Source organism: Ailuropoda melanoleuca, chromosome 16 (genome assembly GCF_002007445.2).
Source record: "Ailuropoda melanoleuca isolate Jingjing chromosome 16, ASM200744v2, whole genome shotgun sequence".
Classification (NCBI taxonomy): Eukaryota; Metazoa; Chordata; class Mammalia; order Carnivora; family Ursidae; genus Ailuropoda; species Ailuropoda melanoleuca.
In genome coordinates, this window is record NC_048233.1 from 16,731,881 (window position 1) to 16,756,032 (window position 24,152).

The 24,152-nt window shown below is 35.5% G+C and overlaps 1 protein-coding gene across 2 annotated transcripts in view; it reads left to right on the forward strand.

Moving 5' to 3' along the window:
* The window catches only part of PIK3C2G (phosphatidylinositol-4-phosphate 3-kinase catalytic subunit type 2 gamma), a 358,071-nt gene that overhangs the window by 11,109 nt on the left and 322,810 nt on the right, over window positions 1-24,152 (forward strand). For both annotated transcript variants that reach the window (XM_034645915.1, XM_011228226.3), the window contains exon 2: window positions 18,714-19,472. In XM_034645915.1, the coding sequence (XP_034501806.1) occupies window positions 18,795-19,472 (678 nt within the window). In that variant the 5' untranslated portion in view covers window positions 18,714-18,794. The remainder of the gene's footprint in view (window positions 1-18,713; window positions 19,473-24,152) is intronic.

A 24,152-nucleotide genomic window follows, 5' to 3' on the forward strand; every position in this document is an offset into this window, starting at 1 on the left:
TTCCTTTTTCCTCCCCCTTCCCACCTCACCTCTTCCTCCCTATTCTTTTCAAGGTAAATATTTTTGAAATTTAAGAAGTTTACATATTTTTCTTATTTTTTCCTAGTTGTGTGTATGTGTCATATACATTTGCAGATTTGATATGCATATTCAGAACTTTACTCAGCCCAGTTTGATTTACTTTTACAATCTTTAATGTTATCTTTCTATTTGTTTCATTTTGTTTTTAGAATTTCAGTGTGATGTTAGATGTGCTTTCTCTGTTGTAATTGCAATAGCATCTCCCACTCATTTCTATCACTAGCTCCTTTTCCTTTGTATTCATAGTGTTTCTCAGTGTTAACTCAAAATTTCATTTTCTGCTGTGCCAATTCTGCTTTTATTTATTTATTTTTAAATATTTTATTTATTTATTTGACAGAGAGAGAGCATGAGCCAGGGAGAGAGGCAGAGGGATAGGGAGATGCAGATGCAGGGTTCTATCCCAGGACCCTAAGATCATGACCTGAGCCAAAGGCAGACACTAAAGAGTAAGCTGCCCAGGCACCCCCAGTTCTGCTTTTTTATTTTATTTTATTTTATTTTATTTTATTTTATTTTATTTATTTTATTTTTTAAAGATTTTATTTATTTATTTGACAGAGAGAGAGACAGCTAGTGAGAGAGGGAACACAAGCAGGGGGAGTGGGAGAGGAAGAACCAGACTCCCAGCGGGGGAGCCTGATGCGGGGCTCGATCCCAGGACTCTGGGATCACAACCTGAGCCAAAAGCAGATGCTTAACAACTGAGCCACCCAGGCGCCCCCCAATTCTGCTTTTAATAAATATTTTAAATGTGTGACAACTTTTCATTTCTTTACATTTCAACAGCTCATTAAGCTCCGTTTTTATTAACATCTCCCTTTTATCCAATCTCTTCTATAATTTTACCCTGTATTTTGTTGCTATATTATTTTGTACTCTATTTTTATGTCATATTTAATCAAACACATGGTTCCTTAATTTTATAAAAAACATATAGCTTAATGCTCTTGGGTGGCTCAGTCAGTTAAGCGTCTGACTTTGGCTCAGGTCATGATCTCAGGGTCCTGGGATGAGCCCCACATAGGGCTCCCCATTCAGGGGGCAGTCTGTTTGTCCTCCTCTCTCCCCTTCAGCTCCTCCCCCTGCTTATGCTCTCTCTTGTCTCTCTCTCACAATAAATACAATCATTTAAAAAATATATATAGCTTAAGTTTTTATACAATTTACTTAGGAATACTATAGCATATATTTTTCAACTGTAATTTTTCCTTTCGTGTCTTGTTAGTCATTTTACTTCTTATGAAATATTTTCACATCTCCTGTGTTGATTTTTTTTTTCTCAATTACTCATCCTTTAGGAATGAAGGTTTTTTCCACTGGTGACTCATAAATAATGTCTGTAGCTTCTCCTGGTTCCTTTCATTTTTTTACCTGGTTGCTGTTAGAACATGTTTCTTAGGTTTTCAGTTAGAGGAACAGTAATTGCAAACAGACTTAAGTTTAATTACTGGTCACTAACAGTCAATTTAGCTAAATTCTGAACTTTATCTCTCTTGCTTTTGTTGTCTGGTTGACCACTTTGAGAAGGTAAATATATTTCTATATAATTCTAATCTACATATAGTCCTTTTGCCAAAAATAGTCTCCTTTTGCACTTTCTCATGGCATTTTCTCATCTCCCATTCCCAGATGTAGTAAACCAAATGCTTAGCCACAGAAGACTCCGGATATTTGCATTAATGCAAAATTTAATCTTAGAAAGCGTGTAAAAAGAGGGTTGGTAAAGCAGCTCTGGCTACAGACATCCTTTTTTGGGCTGGGAGGAAAGCCGATCAGACCCTAGATCCAAGCCAGGCAGTGGTAGGGAAATGAGTCATCTCCTTACCGTTTTTCAGGCTGGTAGATTTATTCACCTTCAGATAACAAAGCAAGTGTCAGCCATTTTTCCCCCTTCTATTTCAGTTTGATCTACTTTGACTCACATATGGTGAAAATTGGGGTGATCAAATGAATGGCTGTCTTTGTTGCTGGTAATGTCATACTATGAATAGATACTGTTTGGTTTTTAATTTTTTTTTTAAATATAGGATTAATTTTTTAAATCACATACTACCAGCCAGATGCCATTCTAAAGAAAATAACTGAACTGATCCTGAAAATTCCAATTTCTTTTATTATTATCATTATTCTAAGATTAGGGAACTGACTCATTTACTAAACTCACAGTCTGTGAACCAATTTTTATTTTTGTAATTTATGCTTTCCAGAATGTTTTAAAATTCTCTGATTCTGCCTTACTGTTTATTTTTTTTTCATTTAAGCTTTACATACTGTTAAATAACAAATACTCAACGAAGTAAATTTTAAAGGTTTAATTGGCTTTATCAAACAATTCATAAATCAGTCAGGATCCCATCTAGCAAACAGAAGGGCACTCTGAGGGGTTGTACACAATGGAAGGTTTTTATAAAAGGAGGATGAGGCAAGAAAGTTATTAGCAAAGAAAAAGGATTGTTTCAAGCAAGGCTGCTTCCCTTGGGGGAAGGGCTAGGGGTCTTATGCAGATCACCTAATCTTCCTTTTGGGGTTGAGGGGAATGGAGAGGGCTCTAAGCAGACTCATTGGTGCTGATGGAAAAAAATCTTTACTGACCAGTTAAGACTGCATTTCTGGAGGAGATTGAAACTGCAATTATATTAAGTATTAAGCCTGGTTTGGAAACTAGATTTAAGTTATATAATTTGGGCCTGTGGTTTTCTTTTAAACAATACTATTTCACTCAACTCTACACTATGTTGATTTTTAAATGCATTCTTACTGTTGTAGCTCCTATGCAGTGAATAATATTATGTATGCCTTTCAGATGTATATTTTAAATAGAACACACATATTTTAAAGGAACTCCTTGTGGTATATGAGCTGGTACAATAAACATGCCCGTAGAAGCATTAAAATTACCACTGTGTTTATATTATTATGGTTTTTCCTACACTTTTTTTTTTTTTTGAGAGAGAGAGAGAGAGAAAGCATGTGTGAGTGAGGAGGGGTAGAGGGAGAGAGAAGAGAGAATCTTAAGATCTTAAGCAGGCTCCACACCCAGCACAGAGCCCCACATGGGGCTAAATCTCAGGACCCTGAGATCATGACCTGAGCGGAAATCAAGAGTCAGACACTTAACTGACTGAGCCACCCAGGTGCCGCTCCTACACTTGGCTTTTTAAAAATTTGTAAGATCTCTCTAAATCATATTGAAATAAAACTTATCATAGCAATAACTCTTTCAAAGATTCAGTTGAAATTTAGATTTCTTGAGAATTCATATTATGTGCTAAAGATTGTGTTAATACTAATATCATTAAGTAGGTATCTCTTCATACCTGCAATATTTTGCACATTTAATTCACCTGTAAGTCTGAATGTATTTGGTGAAAGCATGGATATGTTTTCACATGTTTTGCCATGTGGCATGTGTGCCTCTGCTCCCTCTTCTACAACCGGGCAGATGGTGGTAATGGGGCATCATCGTTCCTGACCTTTGCTCAGCCACACAATTCTTCTCCAGCTGTGTCCTGGAAAGCTGCTATCATGTAATGAGATTTCATTTGTGAGATAAAACTATTTACCATTTTAGTTTCAGATCCGTATTAGAGTTCCCCCAAAGAAAAAAATGTTATTGACCTGCTTCTGCTACTTAGATCAAATATTTACAGAAAGGGTAACCTTTGCATGTATGGAAAATTTTGCTAAGCTATTTTAGTATTTAGCAATGAAGCTTGAAGTAGATGGAAATAAATATGACAATCAAGCAATATTTTTATTTTTATTTAAAAATGCCCAGATTAATGTTTTTAAAAAGGTAAAATAGATTAAAAATTTGTATATTGGATGATATGGTAGAAAATCAATTTGCTGTAGTTTCATGGAATTATGTTTAGCCCCTGGAATTGCCCTATTGATTATTGTTTCCCAAGAAAATATTTAAGGGCTAAGTTCCTGGGTCAGGTAAAACAAAGCAGTCCAAATGATTTTGGACCAGGATACTATGAAATTTAGCCTAGTTACATAACGATTTGTGGTTTTACTCTAATTCTCGACAATTTAAAATGACAGAAAACTGGGACGCCTGGGTAGCGCAGTCGTTAGGCGTGTGCCTTCAGCTCAGGGCGTGATCCTGGCGTTCCGGGATAGAGTCCCACACCAGGCTCCTCTGCTGGGAGCCTGCTTCTTCCTCTCCCACTCCCCCTGCTTGTGTTCCCTCTCTTGCTGGCTGTCTATCTCTGTCAAATAAATAAATAAATAATCTTTAAAAAATGACAGAAAACAATCTGTTGCTGGTACTTTATAATGAAAATGTATAATGTTTCATAAATATAAATCCTTTTAAAGAATATTCTCATATTCTAAAAATGTAACTTTGGTGTGCCTGAAATGGATTACTATAAACATACTAATAAATTGTTAAACAATTTCAGTATATTTAAATTAAACAGCTAATTTTAAAAAACTAGAACAGAATTAACTAGTGCTTTGTATTCCGTGTCCCCTCAATGTAAGAAGAGTAACAGAAATTCCAAGTCGCAAGATACAGGGGGAAGCACTTTTTCCAAATGAGATTTAATTTCTACAAGATGTGTTGTTGAATTCTTTAGCCTTCCTTCACTTCCTTTTCCTAAAGGGAAACCTGGCTCAGCTCAGGACCTGCTGCTTTGCAGCCCTCCTGTGGAAGCTGTTGATTCTTCCATGCCCACATACCAAGGAACAGGAGGAGGCAAGGCCAATGTTCATCCAGATTGCCACTGCCACTGCCTTATAGGTCTTTCATTTCTAACATTTTATTCCTTTTTAAGAAAAGATTTATTTATTTACTTTAGAGAGAGAGCACGCGCGGGGTGGGGGGGGGTTGGCGGTGTTGGGGGCAAAGGGAGAGGAAGAGAGGAATTCCAAGCTGGCTGCGTACAGAGCCTGATGCCCTTCCCTGGTCTCCATTTCCCGACCCTGAGCCGAAACCAAGAGTGGAAGGCTCAACAGACTGTGCCACCCAGGTGCCCTTCTAACACTATTCTTAAACAACAGTTCATAGTAAACTCTACTCTTCAGAATCCCAGGACATCTTGCTCTATTGCCTACATCCCTCCTACTTACTAACATCTACTGACCTTGTTTCTCCACATCTATTAGGCACTTCTGCTCCTAGTGCACCTGGTTCAGTGTGTGCATTTCACATTCTAACTCCAGGCCTCCCAGAGAAATGGAAAATCATCCCATCATGAATGCTCTAAATAAGATGATTTCTTCCTCTTAGTAACAGCATAGTCATGTTTCTTCTGGTCTCATGGCAACACCATAAGGAACCACATTTCCCAGCCTTCCTTGTGGTTTTTTGTTTTGTTTTGTTTTTGTTTTTTTTTGAAGACTTTATTTATTTATTTGACAGAGATAGAGACAGCCAGCGAGAGAGGGAACACAAGCAGGGGGAGTGGGAGAGGAAGAAGCAGGCTCATAGCAGAGGTGCCTGATGTGGGGCTCGATCCCATAATGCGGGGATCACACCCTGAGCCGAAGGCAGACGCTTGACCGCTGTGCCACCCAGGCGCCCCCCTTGTGGTTTTATATTCAGGCCAACTGATGTGAAAAGAAATACGTGCAACTACCTAATGAGGTCTTAAAAAGGAGCCACTTGCCTTACACTTTTTTCCCTCTTTCTACTTCCAGAAGTGGAGAAAATGAAATGATAGTGGCTTACAGTTTTCTTCCTAACTCTCAGAATATTTTTTATTTTTACTTTTGGGGTCCATTCCTTTAATAGGGGATGTCTCCTACATCAAGATTCCATTTTTAGATCGGTTACATCTCTTCTTAATTAATTAAATTCTCCTTAAACAACTCTCCTGAATTAAAAAAACGTATGTGCAAATATTTACTTGGCATCTTCATTTAGATTTTGTACAAATCCTCAATTTCCACATGTCTACAAAATCTAGCTGCCTATTCCCTTTGTAAAATTTATGATATTAGCAATGACCTAAAGCAAGGGTACAGCTTAATGTGCTATTATAAGTTGAACAACCACCCTTGTTGTCAAAAGATAAACCTTTCCTGCCACCGATAAAGTCCCCCATGCATCTCCCCATCACAACACCCATCCTCTCCCCAAAAATAAACACCCTTCTGGTATCACACTGTAGTTTTCTATATAGTTTCATTATCCAAATGCATATACCTAAGCTGTATGGCTTTATTTTGTCTTTTTTCCTTTGGCAGTCAGGTGGGAGTCGGTACATTTTTATAATTTTTTTTTCAATTAATGTGTTTCATTTTCATTCCTTTTTTCCCCTCGCAATTTATTTGTTGAAGAAACTAGCTTATTTTTCCTATATCGATTTTTATCCTGTTTTTGGTTTAACATGTTCCTCTGCCCTCTGTGTTTCTTGGACATTAGTAATTGGATATAGAAGTTTAATCAGATAAATTAAGGTTGAATTATTTGTAAGACTTCTTCATGGTAGTTTCAAATCTTGTATCAGAAAGGTGGCTGCCTTTCTTTTTGTGGTGTTAGAAGCCACCAATGCTTGATGCCTAGATTTTATAATTCATAATTTATTGTAAACTATTGATAACCCAATTTATCATTCTTTCTTCATTTATTAGTTCATGGCGTCTACAAAGAGAAATTTTGCCTTATTTATGCAGGGATCATTTGATATAAAAAAAGACAAAACAAATGTTTTATGATGTACTCTATTAACCCTGTGTTGTACAAAGGAAATTAGTTGTATGTGTGTATGTGTGTCATTATGAATGTATGCATTTAAACACATATGGTATGTTTTCATCCATTTTAGTTATTACACTTTTTGGCACACCCTTGTATCCTCTGATAGCTTCCTTACTAACTACAGTAATAGGATCTCTTAAACTCACCTTATACATTATTTTCTCTAGAGCAGAAATGAGCTGGTCCCCCACGTAGCCCTGCTTTTAATGAGTAGTATTTCAATATCACAATCTGGATGTTAGTGATGCTCATTGCTATTGAGATGGGTATTTTTTTTCTAGCCTTTCCAAGGAAAGGCCTGCATATTTTTGTATACTTTTCATCATGTTTAGTATAATATCATTAGCCTTGAATAATACCATTGGACCCATACAAAGTGTCACTAGCGATGCTGGAAGTTTGCCCAAGAAGCAGAGAAAAGTCATGATATTACAATAAAAAGTTGAATTGCTTCATATGTACAGTAGATGGAAGTCTGTAGTTGCAGTTGCCCACCATTTCAAAATAAACGAGTCCAGCATATGAACTATTGTAAAAAAAAAGAAAAAGAAATTTATGAATCGATGATGGCAGCCACACTAGCAAGCATAAAAACCTTGCACTTTTTGTGAAATTCCTTTTTATCTCATTGAAAGTGCAGCTTTTAAATGGGTGCAGGATTACTAAAAGAAAGGCGTACGTCTATGCCTAATATGGGCAATATATACAACTGAGTCTGATATGACTCAAGAGAAAGTGAAGTCATCATATGACAACTTAAGGCAAAAGAAAGGTGGAGGATCTAAAGCTAGAGAATTTAATGCCAGCAAAGGATGGTTTGATTATTACAGAAGGAAGTTTGTATTTAAAAAATGTCAAGATAACAAGAGAAGCAGCTTCCGTTGATCAAGAGGGAGCAGTTCCCAGATATCATTAAGAAAATCACTGAGGAGAAAAGATATCTGCCTGGACAGGCTTTTAATGCAGATGAAAGTGTCCTATTCTGGGGAAAAAATGCCACAAAGGACATTTATTAGTAAGGAAGAGAAGCAAGCCCTAGGATTTAAGGCAGGAAGGAACAGGCTAACCCTACTATTTTATGCAAATGCAGCCAGGTTTATGATCAGAGCTGCCTTTATCTATAAAGCTTCTAACCCCAAGCTTTGAAGAAGAAAGATGAACACCAGCTACCAATCTTTTGCTTGTATGACAAGAAGGGCTGGACAAGAACCCTTTTCTTCTGGATTAGTACCAAGAATGCTTTGTCCCTGAAGTCAGGAAGTACCGAGTCACTAAGGGACTGCCTTTTAAAATTCTTCTGATATTGGACAATGCCCTTGGCCCCCCAGAACCCCATGAGCTCAACACCAAGGGCATCAAAGTGGCCTACTTGCCCCCAAATACAAAGTCTCTATAATCGGCCTCTAGATTAGAGGATAGTAAGGACCTTTAAGGCTCATTACACACAGTACATATGGAAAGGATTGTCAATGCTATGGAAGAGAACCTTAATAGAGAGAACATCATGAAAGTCTGGAAGGATTACACCATTAAAGATGCCATCGCTGTTATAGAAAAAGCCATGAAAACCATGATTCCCAAAATAGTAAATTCCTGCTGGAGGAAAATGTGTCCAGATGTTGTGCATAACTTCAGAGGATTTAAGACAGAGCCAATCAAGGAAATCATAAGATTGCGAATATGGCAACAAAGGTGTAGGATGAAGGCCTTCAAGATATCGATTTTGGAGAAATTCAAGATCTAAGCAGAGGAATTAACAGAAGACAACCTGATGGAGATGAATGCTTCCAAACCAGCGCCAGATCATGAGGAAGAAAATATAGAGGAAGCAGTGCCAAAAAACAAATTAACATTAGATAATTTAGCTAATGAAGGGTTCCAATTATTCAAGACTGCTTTTGACTTCTTTTATGACATGGACCCTTCCATAATACATGTGCTGAAAGTAAAACAAATGATAAAGAAGGATTGGTACTGCGTAGACACATTTTGAGAGAAATGAAAAAGCAAGAAAAGTCAGAAATAACTGTGAATTTTGTAAAGTTACACTGAGTGTGCCTGAATCTCCTGCCTCCCCTTCCACCTCCTCCACCTGCATGCCTGAGATGACGAAACCAACCCCTCCCCTGCCTCCTCTTCCTCCTCTGCCTGCTCAATATGAGGACAATGAGGATGAAGACCTTTAGGATGATCCACTTCCACTTACTGGACAGTATATAATCATCATGCCATACAGTTAATAAACTAATCCATTGTGTGTGTCTTTGTGTGGAAATCTAATAACTACATGGCAAGAACTGTATAAGATTGTGTCATTAAGTATTCATTGTGTAGAACATTGTGTATAAAAGACTTGTGTGGAAGTGGATAGCCTATCCTTACATAGGCATAGTGTGAGTGGTATTTAATATAAAATAACCATACGTTAATTTTCTTACTGTTTTATAACTTCACTTTCAAAAAATCACATTATCATACAGTATGTCTCTCCTGTAATTGGAGAAACTGAGTATCAGCCTATCATCATAGGTAAATGGTTTTTTAAAAAATGTAGCAAAGGAGGCACCTGGGTCTCTTAGTAGGTTAAGTGTCTGACTCATGATTTTGGCTCAGGTCATGATCTCATGGGTCATGGGACACTGGGCTCCATGCTCAGCATGGAGTCTGCTGGAGATTCTCTCCCTCTGCCCCTCCCCCAATTCCCATGCCTGCATGCACTCTCTCTCAAATACATGAATAAATCTTTTTTAAAAAGTAACAATGAAAAAAGTAACAGTGTTTCTATAGTGTCTTATGAACGTGAATTACTATAAAGCAATTGTTTGATTACACTAGGCTATCAAAAAGCAACTGTATTGCTGTGTCTTTGTTATCAATGCATGAATCATTGTACCTGTAATAAATATGAATTTGTTTTTCACATTATCTTTTATTTTTGATGTCTAGTCTTAGTAATATATATATAACACCTACAGTGTTTTGTATTACATTAGACAATATCGATGTAGGTTCTGACAGATGATTCATTTTTTAAGCTACCTAAATTTTTGTGTCAGTAAGTACAGTACGGTACTATGAAAGTATTTTCTCTTCCTTATGATTTTTTTGATAACAATATGTGTTAATCAACCATCTACATTACTGGCAAGGCTTCCAGTCAACAGTAGGCTATTAGTAGATATTTCGGGGAAATCAAAAATTAAATGTGGATTTCTGACTGCAGGAGGGATCAGCGTCCCTAACTACTGCATTGTTCAAGGGTCAACTGCAGACGGATGAATAAATGAGTTCATTTATTTAAGCCAATATCTCCCCAAAATAAGAATAAATAAGAGCTTCAGATTTTTCATGTCTAAGAAGCTTAGGCAGTCTAATGAGAAGTGAGGCTTTTATTGGATTACACGTGTATAATAAAATGTCAACTGTTCATGTAAAAATGCACCTGATAGAGACTTTTGGAGATTAATATTTTCCCCAAGCACCTCTTGCTTTCACTTAGGTGAAAATAATATCAGGGCTCATGATAATAATAACACATTTACCTCATCATTGCCCAATTCCAAATTAGACATAATGTAAATTATATATATTTACATACATATATAGAATTGTTTGTGGTCTTCTCTATATTCATACAGCAAATTGAGCTGAGAAAGTTCAAATTTACATCTAGCTAAAATGTAAGTGTCTCTCTGTGTCTGCATGATATATATAATTGGTTCAGCAGATGAAGAAAGATGGGAATTTCAGATCATCCTTTCAGCCCAGAGTTTTCTCAGGAACCAGGTTAGCTCCATAGTCTATAGACTTTCCCTTCACCTTACTGACAATACAGATCGTTTGGCTTGATTAGACTTTGACATGTCTTATGTTGTCATGATTTTATCTTCTATGACATTTATATATATTTTAAAAACTGGTAAGTTTCCAATGCCTACAATTTGCTATCTGATACAAAAATCATTTTTCTTCAGCCTTGTAATATATTTCTCTCACCCTCTTCTCAGGTCCCCCCTGCAGATACACTAATTCAGTAGGATAGCCAGGACTTTTTGAATCAAGAACAGACACCTTCAGACATTTTCTTTGCTCTTTTGTAAAACAAATATTTTTGTTCCCATTCCGAACACTGGGGCTATTTGGATGATATCTGCACCTTCGTAGATTTAGAAAATGGAAGCAGCTGGCAGAGGCTGCCCTTTCTCTGATAGGTGCCTAAATTCTGTCTGTACTTTCTCCTGAGGCCAGATGAGTAATTAACCCTCAATAAAAAACTGATACCTGAAAAATTGAACTGAATGGAAGGTTAAAAGCAATTGCAGTAAACTAAGTTGTCATTATTAACATCTTTTCAATACCCTGTTTGAATTTAGCTGAACGTACCAACAAAGAATAAAGGACTGTTTTTGTGCTGTCTGCTATACTTCCAGTCTCTGGTTTTCCAATCAATTTAGGAAGCAGCTTCCAGTTTGCATATTATATTGATTTTATATTGCTACTGTAACAAATGATTACAAACTTAGTGCCTTAAAACAAAACAATTTATCATACAATTTTGTAGGTCAGAAATACAACATCGGTCTCATTGTACTAAAACCAAAGTGTTGGAAGGGCTGTGTCCCTTTCGGGAGGCTTTTAGAAAAGGGAAAATCTGTTTAAACTTGTCCTTTCTAGCTTCTAAAGGCTGTTTGAATTCCTTGGCTTATGGCCGGGTTTTCCACCTTCAAAGCCAGCAAAAGCAGGCTGAGTCTTTCTCAAATCCTATCACTCTGACCACCTCTATTACTTCCTCTTCCACTTTTAAAGTTCCTTGTGATTATGCTAAACCCACTCAGGTAATCTCCCTATTTTAAGGTCAGCTGATTAGGAAACCTAATCCATCTGCAACCTTTTTGCCATATAACCTAACACATTCACAGGTTTTCATGTATTGAGACATGGAAATATTTTGGAGGGGGGGCATTATACTGCCTATTACACATTTTTTTTTTTTTTTTGGTTCTGAAGTGTCTTATATAAATCAGGAAGTGATAGCCATGTCTTCTCAATTATGTTGTAATTGCTTTTAATCTGTATGTACAGTTCTGCCTCAAAGTCAAGGTATATGATTTTCAATTAGTTTATTCATTACTTCATAATGCAGAGTATACACATTTGCTAGCCGGTACTAAATAATGTTTCTGTTTGTTTATAAACTAAGAAATAATTTAACTTCTAGATTGTGATGGTAAGGATGTGATTTAAAATTATTAGAAATTCCTTAAAATCGCCAAATTTAATATTGAAAAAGTGAATCTGAAATAAGTTTTGTTTTTATTACATTTTCAATATAGATAAGTATTTCTCATTCTCCTTTATCTCATGATAATGAGATTTTTCAGAAAGGCCTCTAACCCATTTCAAGTTTCAGTACTGTGAGAAATGCTTGAGAAAATATCATTATTAATAAAAATTTAAAAGTTTTCAACTCTTTTCAGTAGACGTTCTTTGAGTTGAGTTGGTACTATGTTGCACTGCCTAAATTCAGACAGCTCTAGATGTGATATTAGTATGATATGACCACCTATATGTGTCTCTTTAATCCTTGCTTAAAACAAATCTGTAAACACAAACTTGGAGACCTTGGGTAAATTAATTCACCTTTCAGTGTTTCAATTTTCTCATTTGTTAAGTGGCAATAATAATATTACAGGTTGAGATGAGAAATAAATGTGTTAATACATATAAAGTAGTAGCACAGAGTTGGTCTCAAAAATATTAGGTATCACTTTTATTACTAACAACAACAAATGCTACAGCCTAAAGGAATCTTTAACTTCAGGATCAGACTAGTGATACCTTTAAAGACCTTCTTTAATGGCTCTACAAAATTAAGAAATAATTTTTAAAAAACCCAATCAGTTCTTTGAAGCCACAAAAAATTATAAAGTCACTTTTCTACGTGTAAAGAAAAAAATCATATTTTTTTCACTTTAAAAAACTTTTAATTTGTTTGATTTTTTAATCATTTTTTTAATCATGATAACTATACTCTTTAATCCCCATCCTCTGTTTCCCCCAACTCCCCACCCACCTCCCCTTCAGTAACCTTCAGTTTGTTCTCTATAGTTAAGAATCTGTTTCTTGGTTTCTCTCTTTCTCCCTCTTTTTCCTTTGCTCGTTTGTTTTGTTTCTTCCACATATGAGTGAAATCATGTGGTATTTGTCTTTCTCTGACTTATTTTGCTTAGCATTATATTCCCTAGCTCTATCCATAGTGTTACAAATAGTATTCTGGTGTATATACACATACCACCTCTTCTTTATCCATCCCCTATTGATTGACACTTGGGCTGTTTCCATATCTTGGCTATTGTAAATAATGTAATGCTGTAATCAACATAGGGGTGCATGTATCCCTTTGAATTAGTGTTTTTGTATTTTGGGGGTAAATACCCAGTAGTTCAATTACTGGATCGTAGGGTAGTTCTATTTTTAACTTTTTGAGGAATCTCCATACTGTTTTTCACAGTGGCTACCCCAGCTTGCATTCCCACCAACACTGCAAGAGGGCTTTTTCTCCACAACTTTGCCAATACTTGTTTCTTGTGGTTTTGATTTTAGCCCTTCTGACAAGTGTAAGTTGATAACCTCATTGTAGTTTTGATTCACATTTCCCTGGTGATGAATGATGTTGAGCATCTTTTCATGAGTCTGTTATCCATCTGTATGTCTTCTTTGGAGAAATGTCTCTTCGTTTCTTCTATTTTTTAATTGGATTATTTGGGTTTTGGCCATCGAGTTTTATCAGTTCTTTATATATTTTTGATACTAACCCTTTATCAGATAGGTCATTTGCAAATATCTTTTCCCATTCAGTAGTTTACCTTTTAGTTTTGTTGGTCCTTTCACTGTGCAGAAACTTTTTATTTTGACATCGTCCCAATAATTTATTTTTGCTTTTGTTTCCTTTGGCTCAGGAGACATATCTAGAAAAATGTTGCTACAGCCGATGTCAGAGAGATTACTGCCCATGCTCTCTTCAAGGATTTTTATAGTTTCAGGTCTCACATTTAGGTCTTTAATCCATTTTGAGTTTATTTTTGTGTATGATAAAATAAAGTCATCCATTTTTATTATTTTTGCATGTGGCTGTCTAGTTTTCCCAACACCATTTGTTGAAGATAGTGTCTTTTCCCCAGTGAATATTAATTTCTCCTTTGTCAAAGATTAATTAACCATATAATTGTGGGTTTATTTCTAGGTTTGGTGTTCTATTCCATTGATCTATGTGTCCATATTTATGTCAGCACTGTACTCTTAATTACTACTGCTTTGTAACATAACTTGAAACCTGGAATTGTGATACCTCCCGCTTTGTTTTTCTTTACAAGATTGTTTTGTCTATTCAAGGTGTTTTGTGGTTCCATACAAATTTTAGGATGGTTTTTTTGTAGTTCTGTGAAAAATGCTGTTGGTATTTTGATAGGAATTACATTAAATGTGTAGATTGCTTTGAGTAGTATAGACCTTTTTTTAAAAAATGTTTTATTTATTTATTTGGGAGAGACAGAGATAGTGAGAGAGAGCACGAGCGGGAAGGAGAGAGGAGAAGCAGGCTCCCCACTGAGCAGGGGCTCAATCCCAGAACCTCAGGATCATGACCTGAGCCAAAGGCAGGCGCCTAACTGGCTGAGTCACCCAGGCGTCACAGTACAGACCTTTTAACAATATTTGTTCTTCCAATCCATGAGCATGGAATGTCTTTCCGTTTCTTTGTATCGTTGGAATTTCTTTCATCGTTGTTTTGTAACTTTCAGAGTACAGGTCTTTCACCTCTTTAGTTAAGTTTATTCCTAGATGTTTTGTTGGTTTTGGTGCAATTCCAGGTGGGATTGTTTTCTTGATTTCACTTTTTGCTGCTTCATTATTAGTGTATAGGATTGCAACAGATTTCTGTACATTGATTTTGTATCCTGCGACTTTACTGAATTCATTTATCAGTTCCAGTAGTTTTTTTGGTGGAGTCCTTAGGGTTTTCTATATATAGTACCATGTAATCTGCAAATAGTGAGAGTTTTACCTCTTCCTTACCAATTTGGATGCCTTTTTTTTTTATGTTGTCTAACTGCTGTACCTAGAACTTCCAGTACTATGTCGAAAAAAAATGTTGAGAGTGGACATCCTTAACTTGTTCCTGACCTTAGGGGAAAAGCTCTCAGCTTTTCCCTGTTGAGTATGTTGTTGGCTGTGGGTTTTTCATGTAAGGCCTTTATCATGTTGAGGTATATTCCTTCCAGACCTACTTTGCAGAGGGTTTTTATCATGAATGGATGTTGTACTTTGTCAAATGCTTTTTCTGCATCAACTGAAATGATCATACAGTTTTTATTCTTTCTCTTACTGATGTGACATATCATGTTGTTTGTCTTGTAATTATTGGACCATCTTTGTGTCTTGGGAATAAATCTCACTTGGTCATGGTGTATGGTTTTTTTTAATGTATTGTTGAACTCGGTTTGCTTATATTTTGTTAATGATATTTGCATCTATATTCATAAAAGATATTTTAAAGTTCTCTTTAAAAAAAATTTTATTTATTTGAGAAAGAGAACCGAGAGGGGGAGGGACAGAGGGAGAGGGAGAGAATCCTCAAACAGACTCCCCACTGAGCATAGAGCCCATCATGGGCAAGATCTCAGGACTCTGAGATCATGACCTGAGCTGAAATCAAGAGTCAGATGCTTAACAGACTGAGACACCTAGGTGTCTCTGTAGTTTTCTTTTTTGTGTTGCCTTTATGTTTTTGGTATCAGGGTTATACTGGCCTCATAGAATGAATATGGAAGCTTTCCTTCCTCTTGCATTTTTTGGAATAGTTTGAGAAGAATAGGTATTAATTCTTCTTTTAAATGTTTGGTAGAATTCGCTGTGAAGCCATATGGTCCTGGACTTTAGTTTTTGGGAGTTTTTTGATTACTTATTCAATTTCATTGCTGGTAACTGATCTGTTAAATTTTCTATTTCTTCCTGCTTTAGTTTTGGTAGGTTATATGTTTCTAGGAGTTTATCCATTTCTTCTAAATTGTCCAGTTGTTTGGCACATAGGTTTTCATAACATTCTGTTACAAATGTTTGTATTTCTGTAATGTTGGTTGTTATTTCTCCTCTTTCATTAGTGATTTTGTTTATTTGGGTACTCTCTCTCTCTCTCTCTCTCTTTTTTTTTTTTTTGATGAGTGTTGCTGGAGGCTTATCAATTTTTTTGATCTTCCTTTTGTTGGGTTTGAGTATTATTTGTCAATTTATTAAAATCACCTTAATATAGCCACATTTACCACATTTAAGCTAAGTCAGAGCAGGCTGGGCTAAGAAAGACTGCAATAAGATATTAACTCTGGTTGTCAGAATTAAAGTCACACCTGCTGACAAATACTGAGTTTCATGATAGCGTCAGATGAGGGAGTCTCATTTTTGTTTTAATATTTATTTATTTGTTTGTTTATTTTTATTTTATATTATTTATTTATATATTATCAAGTTTAGTATGTATTAATTTTAGAGAGTGAGAGCATGAGCAGGAGGGGCAGAGGGGGAGGGATAGAGACTTTTAAGCAGGCTCTATTCCCACTGTGGAGCCCAACATGAGGCTTGATCCAACAATCCCAAGATCATGACCTGGGCCAAAACCAATAACTGGATGCTTAACTGACTTCACCATCCAGGTGCCCTGAGTTTCATTTGTTTTAATGAACCATAGTATTCATTACTAACATGAAGATTAAAAAATGGTAATTCCTGAAAAAGACTGGCTAGATAATGTGACCTATGAATTAGCATAGTTTGGAATAATATTTTACAGCTTAATTTTTTTTTGGTTAACACTTCATTTTATACACTTCTTACTTACATCTCTTGAAAGTTTAATTCTTGGCTGCATTGAACTAAAATTTTTCACCAAATCTATCTGTTCAATTTCTTGTGTAAAGCAGTATAATAAATCTAACTCATTTATTTCTTAGGTCATTATGAGTTTTAAGTCAATCTTAGTGCCAACAGAATAAAAATCAATTGCCACTGTAAAAATTGATAGAGAATCATATTTGATAGTGAACCACTATCATCATTATCCCCCCCTTTTTTGTCTTTAACACACAAACATATAATTGTTAAGGGAATTAATAAATTCATAAAAATGACACAAATACTTTTCAATTTCATTTTCTTATAACTCAATTATAATTCTTTAACTTACTAAATCATCTGTTCAACAAATACAAATGTGCAACTACTATGAGTAAAGCAAAATACTTGGTAGTGAGCTATAAGTGAGAAAGATTAACATGGTCTAATGATACAATGGGAAAGAGAAATCTTACATATGTAGCATCTATAGATGTTATCCTGAGGCAGTAGGAAAATTACTGAAAAGCTATATCCAGAAGAGATACTTGTGTAGTCTCTTAAATACATCACTATAAAGGATTACAGGACACAAGAATGGATGCAGAAAATGTAGAAGCAGTTTCAGAGACAATGCCACATTCCAGGTAAGGGGATAAAAGCTTTAGACTAGGATTGTGGCAGTGGTAGAGAGGAAGAAGAAAGATTTTCTATAGGAACTGGTAGTTTATTTGATATAGGAGAATAAAGATGAGGTAAGATTCAAAGATGAAACTCTGGTTTCTGGTCTGAGCAATTGAGTGCATGGTCAAGTCATTTTCTGTCACAGAGAACACTGGAATTGGAGCAGGTTCTTGGGTGAACTATGGTACAAGTTTTGGACTTTCTTTTGGAGGTTAAAAAAATTTTCTAAGTGGAGACATTGAGAAGGTAATATTAAGAATAGTCTAGGCTGGCATCATTAACATAAATGGTACTTAAAGCCACGGGAAGTATGAAATAACTTACAAGAAGAGAATAATTGAGAAGAAAAGCAGCTCTGATGAGAATCAGGTGGAAAATTAGTAATAGGCAAATGAGTCTTTGAAAAAGAATAAACAAAGAAGGATTCAGAGAGTACAGTATTGCAGAGTCAAAGTAAGAAAGCAAAAAATTTTAAAATGAGAAGTGTGGTGAATAGAATTAAGTATTGTAGAGAGATATAGTAAAATAGAAACTGATGAATATTGGGGCACCTGGGTGGCTCAATAGATTAAGTGTCTGCTTTCCACTCAGGTCATGATCCTAGAGTCCTGGGATTGAGCCCCAGAAAGTGGTCCCTGCTCTGTGGGGAAGCCTGCTTCTCCCTCTCCCTCTGCCTGCAGCTCCCTTCTCTCTCTCTCTCTCTGCCAAATAAATAAATAAAATCTTTAAATAAAAAAAAGAAACTGATTAATGTCAAGTGAATTTACTGACATGAAGCTCATTGGTGAACCTAATGAAAGTCATTTTGGAGAAGTGATGAAAGAAGTTTGCAATTGTTTAAAGAGTTTTGGGAAGGAGAAGAAAGGGTCTAGCTAACCTACAAGATAATTGGTTATGGAAAGGAGAAAAAAAGTTAAGACTATGTCTAGGAATGAAGTAATTGCTGATCCAGAAGAAAAGTTTAGCTAATAGAAGACTTTAACATTCTAGCACACTTATAGATGATTGAATACAGAAGGAGATGATAAGTGGAGACAAGTGGATCTTCAGTAGGAAAAGGAGTTCAAAGGGGAATATTGATTTTTGATTGATTCATGAAATTCCTGTCATAATTCAGATGGACTTATTATTCTCTTATAAGAGTTTCACAAATCTAAAGTCAATACTCTCCCATAGACTTTAATGTTGTGAGCCCTGATGGAGTTTTAGATTATTCATGAATCATTTTATGTGCTAAGGAGAAGAATCAAAACAATTGTTTATATTTATTCATCATATTTGTTTTTTGCAAGTTCCTTTATTTCTAATTAATCAAAGAATTTTTTGTTTCTTTTTATGTTTTCTCTAGGGAAATTCCTATCCTCTTTTATAATATCATCAGGTATATATCTGGAGCAGAATCAACCCACTCAGTCACATAAAATAAAAAATGGCATATTGTTGGAAAACAGATCTAAATACCAATGAATCACATCGAGAGCAGCATGAGCACCAAGAATTTCACTCTGTAAATCAGTTTCTTTTCCCTAACCAAGTCAGTCTGGGTTTTGATCAGCTAGTAGATGAGATCAGTAATAAAATTCCACTCTATCAGAGTGAAATTGAAGACAACACTGTTTTTGTGCCTGGTACACCAAGCTGGGACTCAAGAAGGCATTCCTTAGATGAAACACACCAAACATCCTTGAATGAATTCACTTCTAAAAGCTCAGAACTCTCCTGTCACCGTGTTAGGAAAACACCAGTAATTGGTTTTAGGAGCTCTGTGCTATCAAATCCTGAAAACACAAACAAAGGAAGCTCTTGGGGAAACCCCACAGGAAAATATCATGGTGCCGATGATTACAGATTCAATATTTTAGCTTCATCATCCACTAGTTTGGATAAAATTAATTCACAGAGCGAATTCGAAAATGAAAATCATAACTACCACATAGGATTTGAAAGTAGCATCCCTTCTATGTATCCAGCCTTCTCAACTGACTTCATGCCAAAAGAAGAGAATGAAATATGTAAAAATATGGACACTGCGGAACATTCTCTGATGCCTTTTGAAGGTTCTTCTTTACCCAGGACCTGGGAAAATACATGGTCAAAGAATAGAGAGGTATGTATCATATATGTTGACCTAAACAAAAGAATCTGAAAGAATCATTCAATAATGTACTGGATTAATTTGGTAATGAGGGTCACTCATCTTAAATAGGAAAATGTATTAATATTATTTGTGAAAAAACAATTTATTATTCACAAATTCTGTGTTCCTAAATTAATGATTTTTTTCTGAAGAAAGAAAAATAAAAATTTTATATCATTTTTAAAGTTCCAGTTTGGTCAAAACAAAATAAAATGTTATAGTCCTTACATTTTATTGGATAAAAATATCATAATTGGAGGTTTTGATGAAAGTACTTTTGATTCTTATTGTGTTATGCACGCACAGAAACATATATACATCTCATTAGATTTATATTTTGAGTCATACTGTCATAAATTAAAACTTTATGTCATTATGGTAGGAAAAATGTCCTTTTGCCCAGAGGCTCTCCTAAATTATACTGTTGGCAGGCATCTTCTATTGGGATCATTCCAAGAATAGGAAATTAAGCAATCATTGTGCAATTCATCCTAATGGTTTCATCAGTAGTTCTCCAATCAATTTAGTCACCATAGAGTTTCTTGAATAATATTTGAATATTTCTCTGCTTACACTGAGTCTAGACACAAGTGAAACTGGAAGTAAACAGTAAAAAAATAAAAAAAAAAAAGAAACACTCTTGCAGCTATAATTTATTGGGTGAAGCAAAAGGATTCCTCATTTATTCAACAACTATCATATTCTTAAAATAAACATGATATACTAGGCATAATGAATGCAAAGAAAAGACATGATACTTCATTTCAGAAATAGCATATTGCTCAAATTAACTTGTCAACAAATAATGGCAACAGAGGAAAATAACAGATAGAATGAGTCCACAGAGGAAGAGATACCTAATTTTGTCTGAGGCATATGCAGAGGAGGTAGCAACTAATCTCATCTGAATTAAAAGTCAATGAATTTTAGAGACATCTATTTCTGATCAGGGCAGAAAAACAAGTACTAAATTTTTCCTGATTTCAGGCAATGAACACAAGGCAGTATAGGACATGGCGCTTGAGAGAAGCGAAACACCAACGTGTTGCATGATCATTCTTGTTTCTGCCTGGGGGGACTTTCTTGCTAGTAGAGAAGGATAGTAGAGCCTAATTTGAGCAGCAGTATCACTAAGCCTGAGCAGGCAGAACCTGCATTCCAGAGCCAGAGTACATTTCCAGCTATGGAATGGGTGGGAGTCAGAAATATGCATGAGATTTACTGCAGGTTTTTGGCCAAGCGATTGTGTTCACCACACACAAGTATAAGTTATGCAGTGCCAAAATTCTAACCTAGCAAGAGAAGACACTGAGCTGAGTACTTCAGGCATTCAACTGAGATTACCCAAAGGTAGCTCTTAAGAGTATAAAGCAAATACTCTAGAGTGAATGCTGCACTTACCAAAATAGAAGTGACCTAACAAAAAATAAAATAAAGGCTGAAATACCAAAGGATCTTCCTGCCTGCCAGAGAAAAATTATATACTTTGTAAAAAAGGCAACACAATTTACAGTGTGTCATCTAAAATGTTGAACATATAATAATAAATGCACAGATATGTAAAGAAGCAAGGAATTTTGGCTCCAAATCAAGAAAATAACCCAGTCAATACTGAGATTCTGACACAGTCCAGATGTTGAAATTAACAGAGACTTTAAGGTGGTTATAAAAGAATGTTGAAGTAGATGAAATAAAAGATGGACATAATGAGTAGACCAATGAAGAATCTCAAGAGAAAGTCAGAAACTACAAAAAAAATAAAGACTATGAAAATTCTAGTACTGAAAATATAATACCTGAAATGAAAAATACCCAGTGATTACAGATCTAAGAAGTTCAACAATTCCCAAACAGAATAAATAAAAGACAACCACATGTAAGACAAATGATACTCAAATATCTGTGAAAATCATAAAAGACAGCCCTAAGAGAAAATAGATTTCACACTGTGGAACAACAATCTGAATTAAAGCAAATTTCTATCAGAAATAATAGAAGCCAGACAACAATGGAATGACATTTTAAAAGATATATATCTATACCTGTATAATATATACATGTGTCTATATATAGATATATACACACATATGTATATCTCCATACTTTTGTATCCATTGAGTATACACTTCAAAACTTACAATAGATATATAAACAAATGTTGAGTGAAATTAGTCAGCTAACAGGTACACAAAAATACGAAAGTGCGTGCTTTGGATGCAAGGAAAATGACACCAGATGGAATCTAGAAATGATCAAAGTGAGATGCCTGGGTGGCTCAGTTGGTAAAGCATCTGCCTTTGGCTCAGGTCATGATCCTAGGGTACTGGGAAAGAGTCCTGCACTGGGTTCCCTGCTCAGTAGGGAGTCTTCTTCTCTCTCTGCCTGGTCTGACTGCCACTCCCCCTGCTTGTGTGCATGCTCTCTCTCTCACAAATAAATAAATAAAATCTTTAAAAAAAAAAGAGAGAAAAGCAATGAACAAAGAAAGAGCGGTACAAATGGTAAATATATTAGTAATATGAAAACCTACTTTTTTTTAAAAAAGATTTTATTTATTTATTCGACAGAGATAGAGACAGCCAGCGAGAGAGCGAACACAAGCAGGGGGAGTGGGAGAGGAAGAAGCAGGCTCATAGTGGAGGAGCCTGATGTGGGGCTCGATCCCACAACACCAGGATCACGCCCTGAGCCAAAGGCAGACGCTTAACCACTGTGCCACCCAGGCGCCCCAAAAACCTACTTTTAAATTAACTTTTGATAGCTGTTTAAAGCAAAACAACAGCATTTTATTGAGAGTTATATAAATATATCGATAAATGAAAAATATATGACAACAATAGCATAAAGAATGGCAGGAGTAAATATTATTTGCTATTGTGAATCCTTACATTGTAAATGCAGTGGTACAGTATTAACTGTGATATGTTAAGGATGCATGTTGTCATTTCTAAGCTAAGACAGCCACTACAAAAATAATACTGAGAAGAAAAACTAAAAATCCAAAAGAGAAATTAAATGAAATGAGAAAAAAACCAAATAAACCAAAAAAAGCAGGGAAGGAAAAAACAAAAGAATAAAACAGAAACAAAAATGAGTATGGCAGTCTTAAATCCAACAATATCCATAAGTACACTAAATATAAATGGACTAAACATTCCAAGTAAAAAGGGGAAATTGACAAACTAGATAAAAAAGAAAGATTTAACTACTATCTACAAGAGACAAACTTAAGAAAGGCACAAATAAGTTGAAAGTAAAAGAAATAAAAATATATCATATTCAATCAGCAAACAAAAAGCTGATTATTAACAACAGAAAAAGTACAGTTCAAGGCAGAGTATTATTAGTATTGGCATTATTATCATTTCATAATGATGACAGGGTCAATCAGGAAGAAATAATAAACTTAAATGTGTTATGTACCTAATAACAGCTTCAATATACACAAAGCAAAAATTACTTATTTGAAAGTTAATCATACACCCACCTTCTGACTGAGCCATTTATGGATTTATTCATAAGAAATAAAACACAGGTCCATATAAATATTTGTATATAAAAATTAATAGTTTTCTTTATAAAAACTATGAACAACCCAAATGCCCATCCATAAGAAGATGGATAAACAAATTGTGAAGTACTCATCAATAGAATAGTACTAATTGCAATAAAAAATGAAACTATTGATGTGTGGCACTACAGATAAATTTAAAAATACATATCATTTAAGTGAAAGAAACCAGAAAGAAAGAGGCATATATACTTAATCTATGACGTTAGCAATCTGAATAACAGTAGTTACCAAATGGATGTGCAGTTTGACAGAAGGAGGTGTGGGGGCACTTTCTAACGTGATGGAGATGTTCTGTATTTTTATTGTGATATTGATAGCATGGTCGTCTACATTCCTTAAACTTGAATTATAAATTTAAGATTCATACATTTTCTTTTTTCTTTTTTTAANTTGATAGCATGGTCGTCTACATTCCTTAAACTTGAATTATAAATTTAAGATTCATACATTTTCTTTTTTCTTATTTTAAAAGATTTTATTTATTTATTTGAGAGAGAGAGAGAGAGAGAGAGAGACAGCCAGTGAGAGAGGGAACACAAGCAGGGGGAGTGGGAGAGGAAGAAGCAGGCTCCCAGCAGAGGAGCCTGACATGGCTCCATCCCAGAACGCCGGGATCACGCCCTGAGCCGAAGGCAGATGCTTAACGACTGAGCCACACAGGCGCCCCTCATACATTTTCTATATATGTTACTTCACTTAAAAAAACTCCCCCCCAAAAATAAAAACAAAAAGCAGAATGAATTGAAGGGATGCAGGATGAAATGCCCCAAATTGTGCCACTTTGGCGTAAAGATTATTTCCAGTTAAAAGTAATAAATACCAAGCAGATGCCAAAAAACTCTCCACTTCCCCCATAACTACTTGAACTTACCTTGAAAAGGAGTGCCTGCAACAGAAAGAGAGCTAATAAGAGACACCCCTTTACCTAAGGAACTTACCTGCATAATAGGGCAACTTTCTTTTCAAATATCTCCTTTCCCCTTCTTGCTAATGGCTTTCCTCCCCTTTGTGTCCGCAGGCTCCTACCCCTCTCCTTAGCACAAATAAGCTTCAGGTTGCCTCACTGTTTTTGCAAT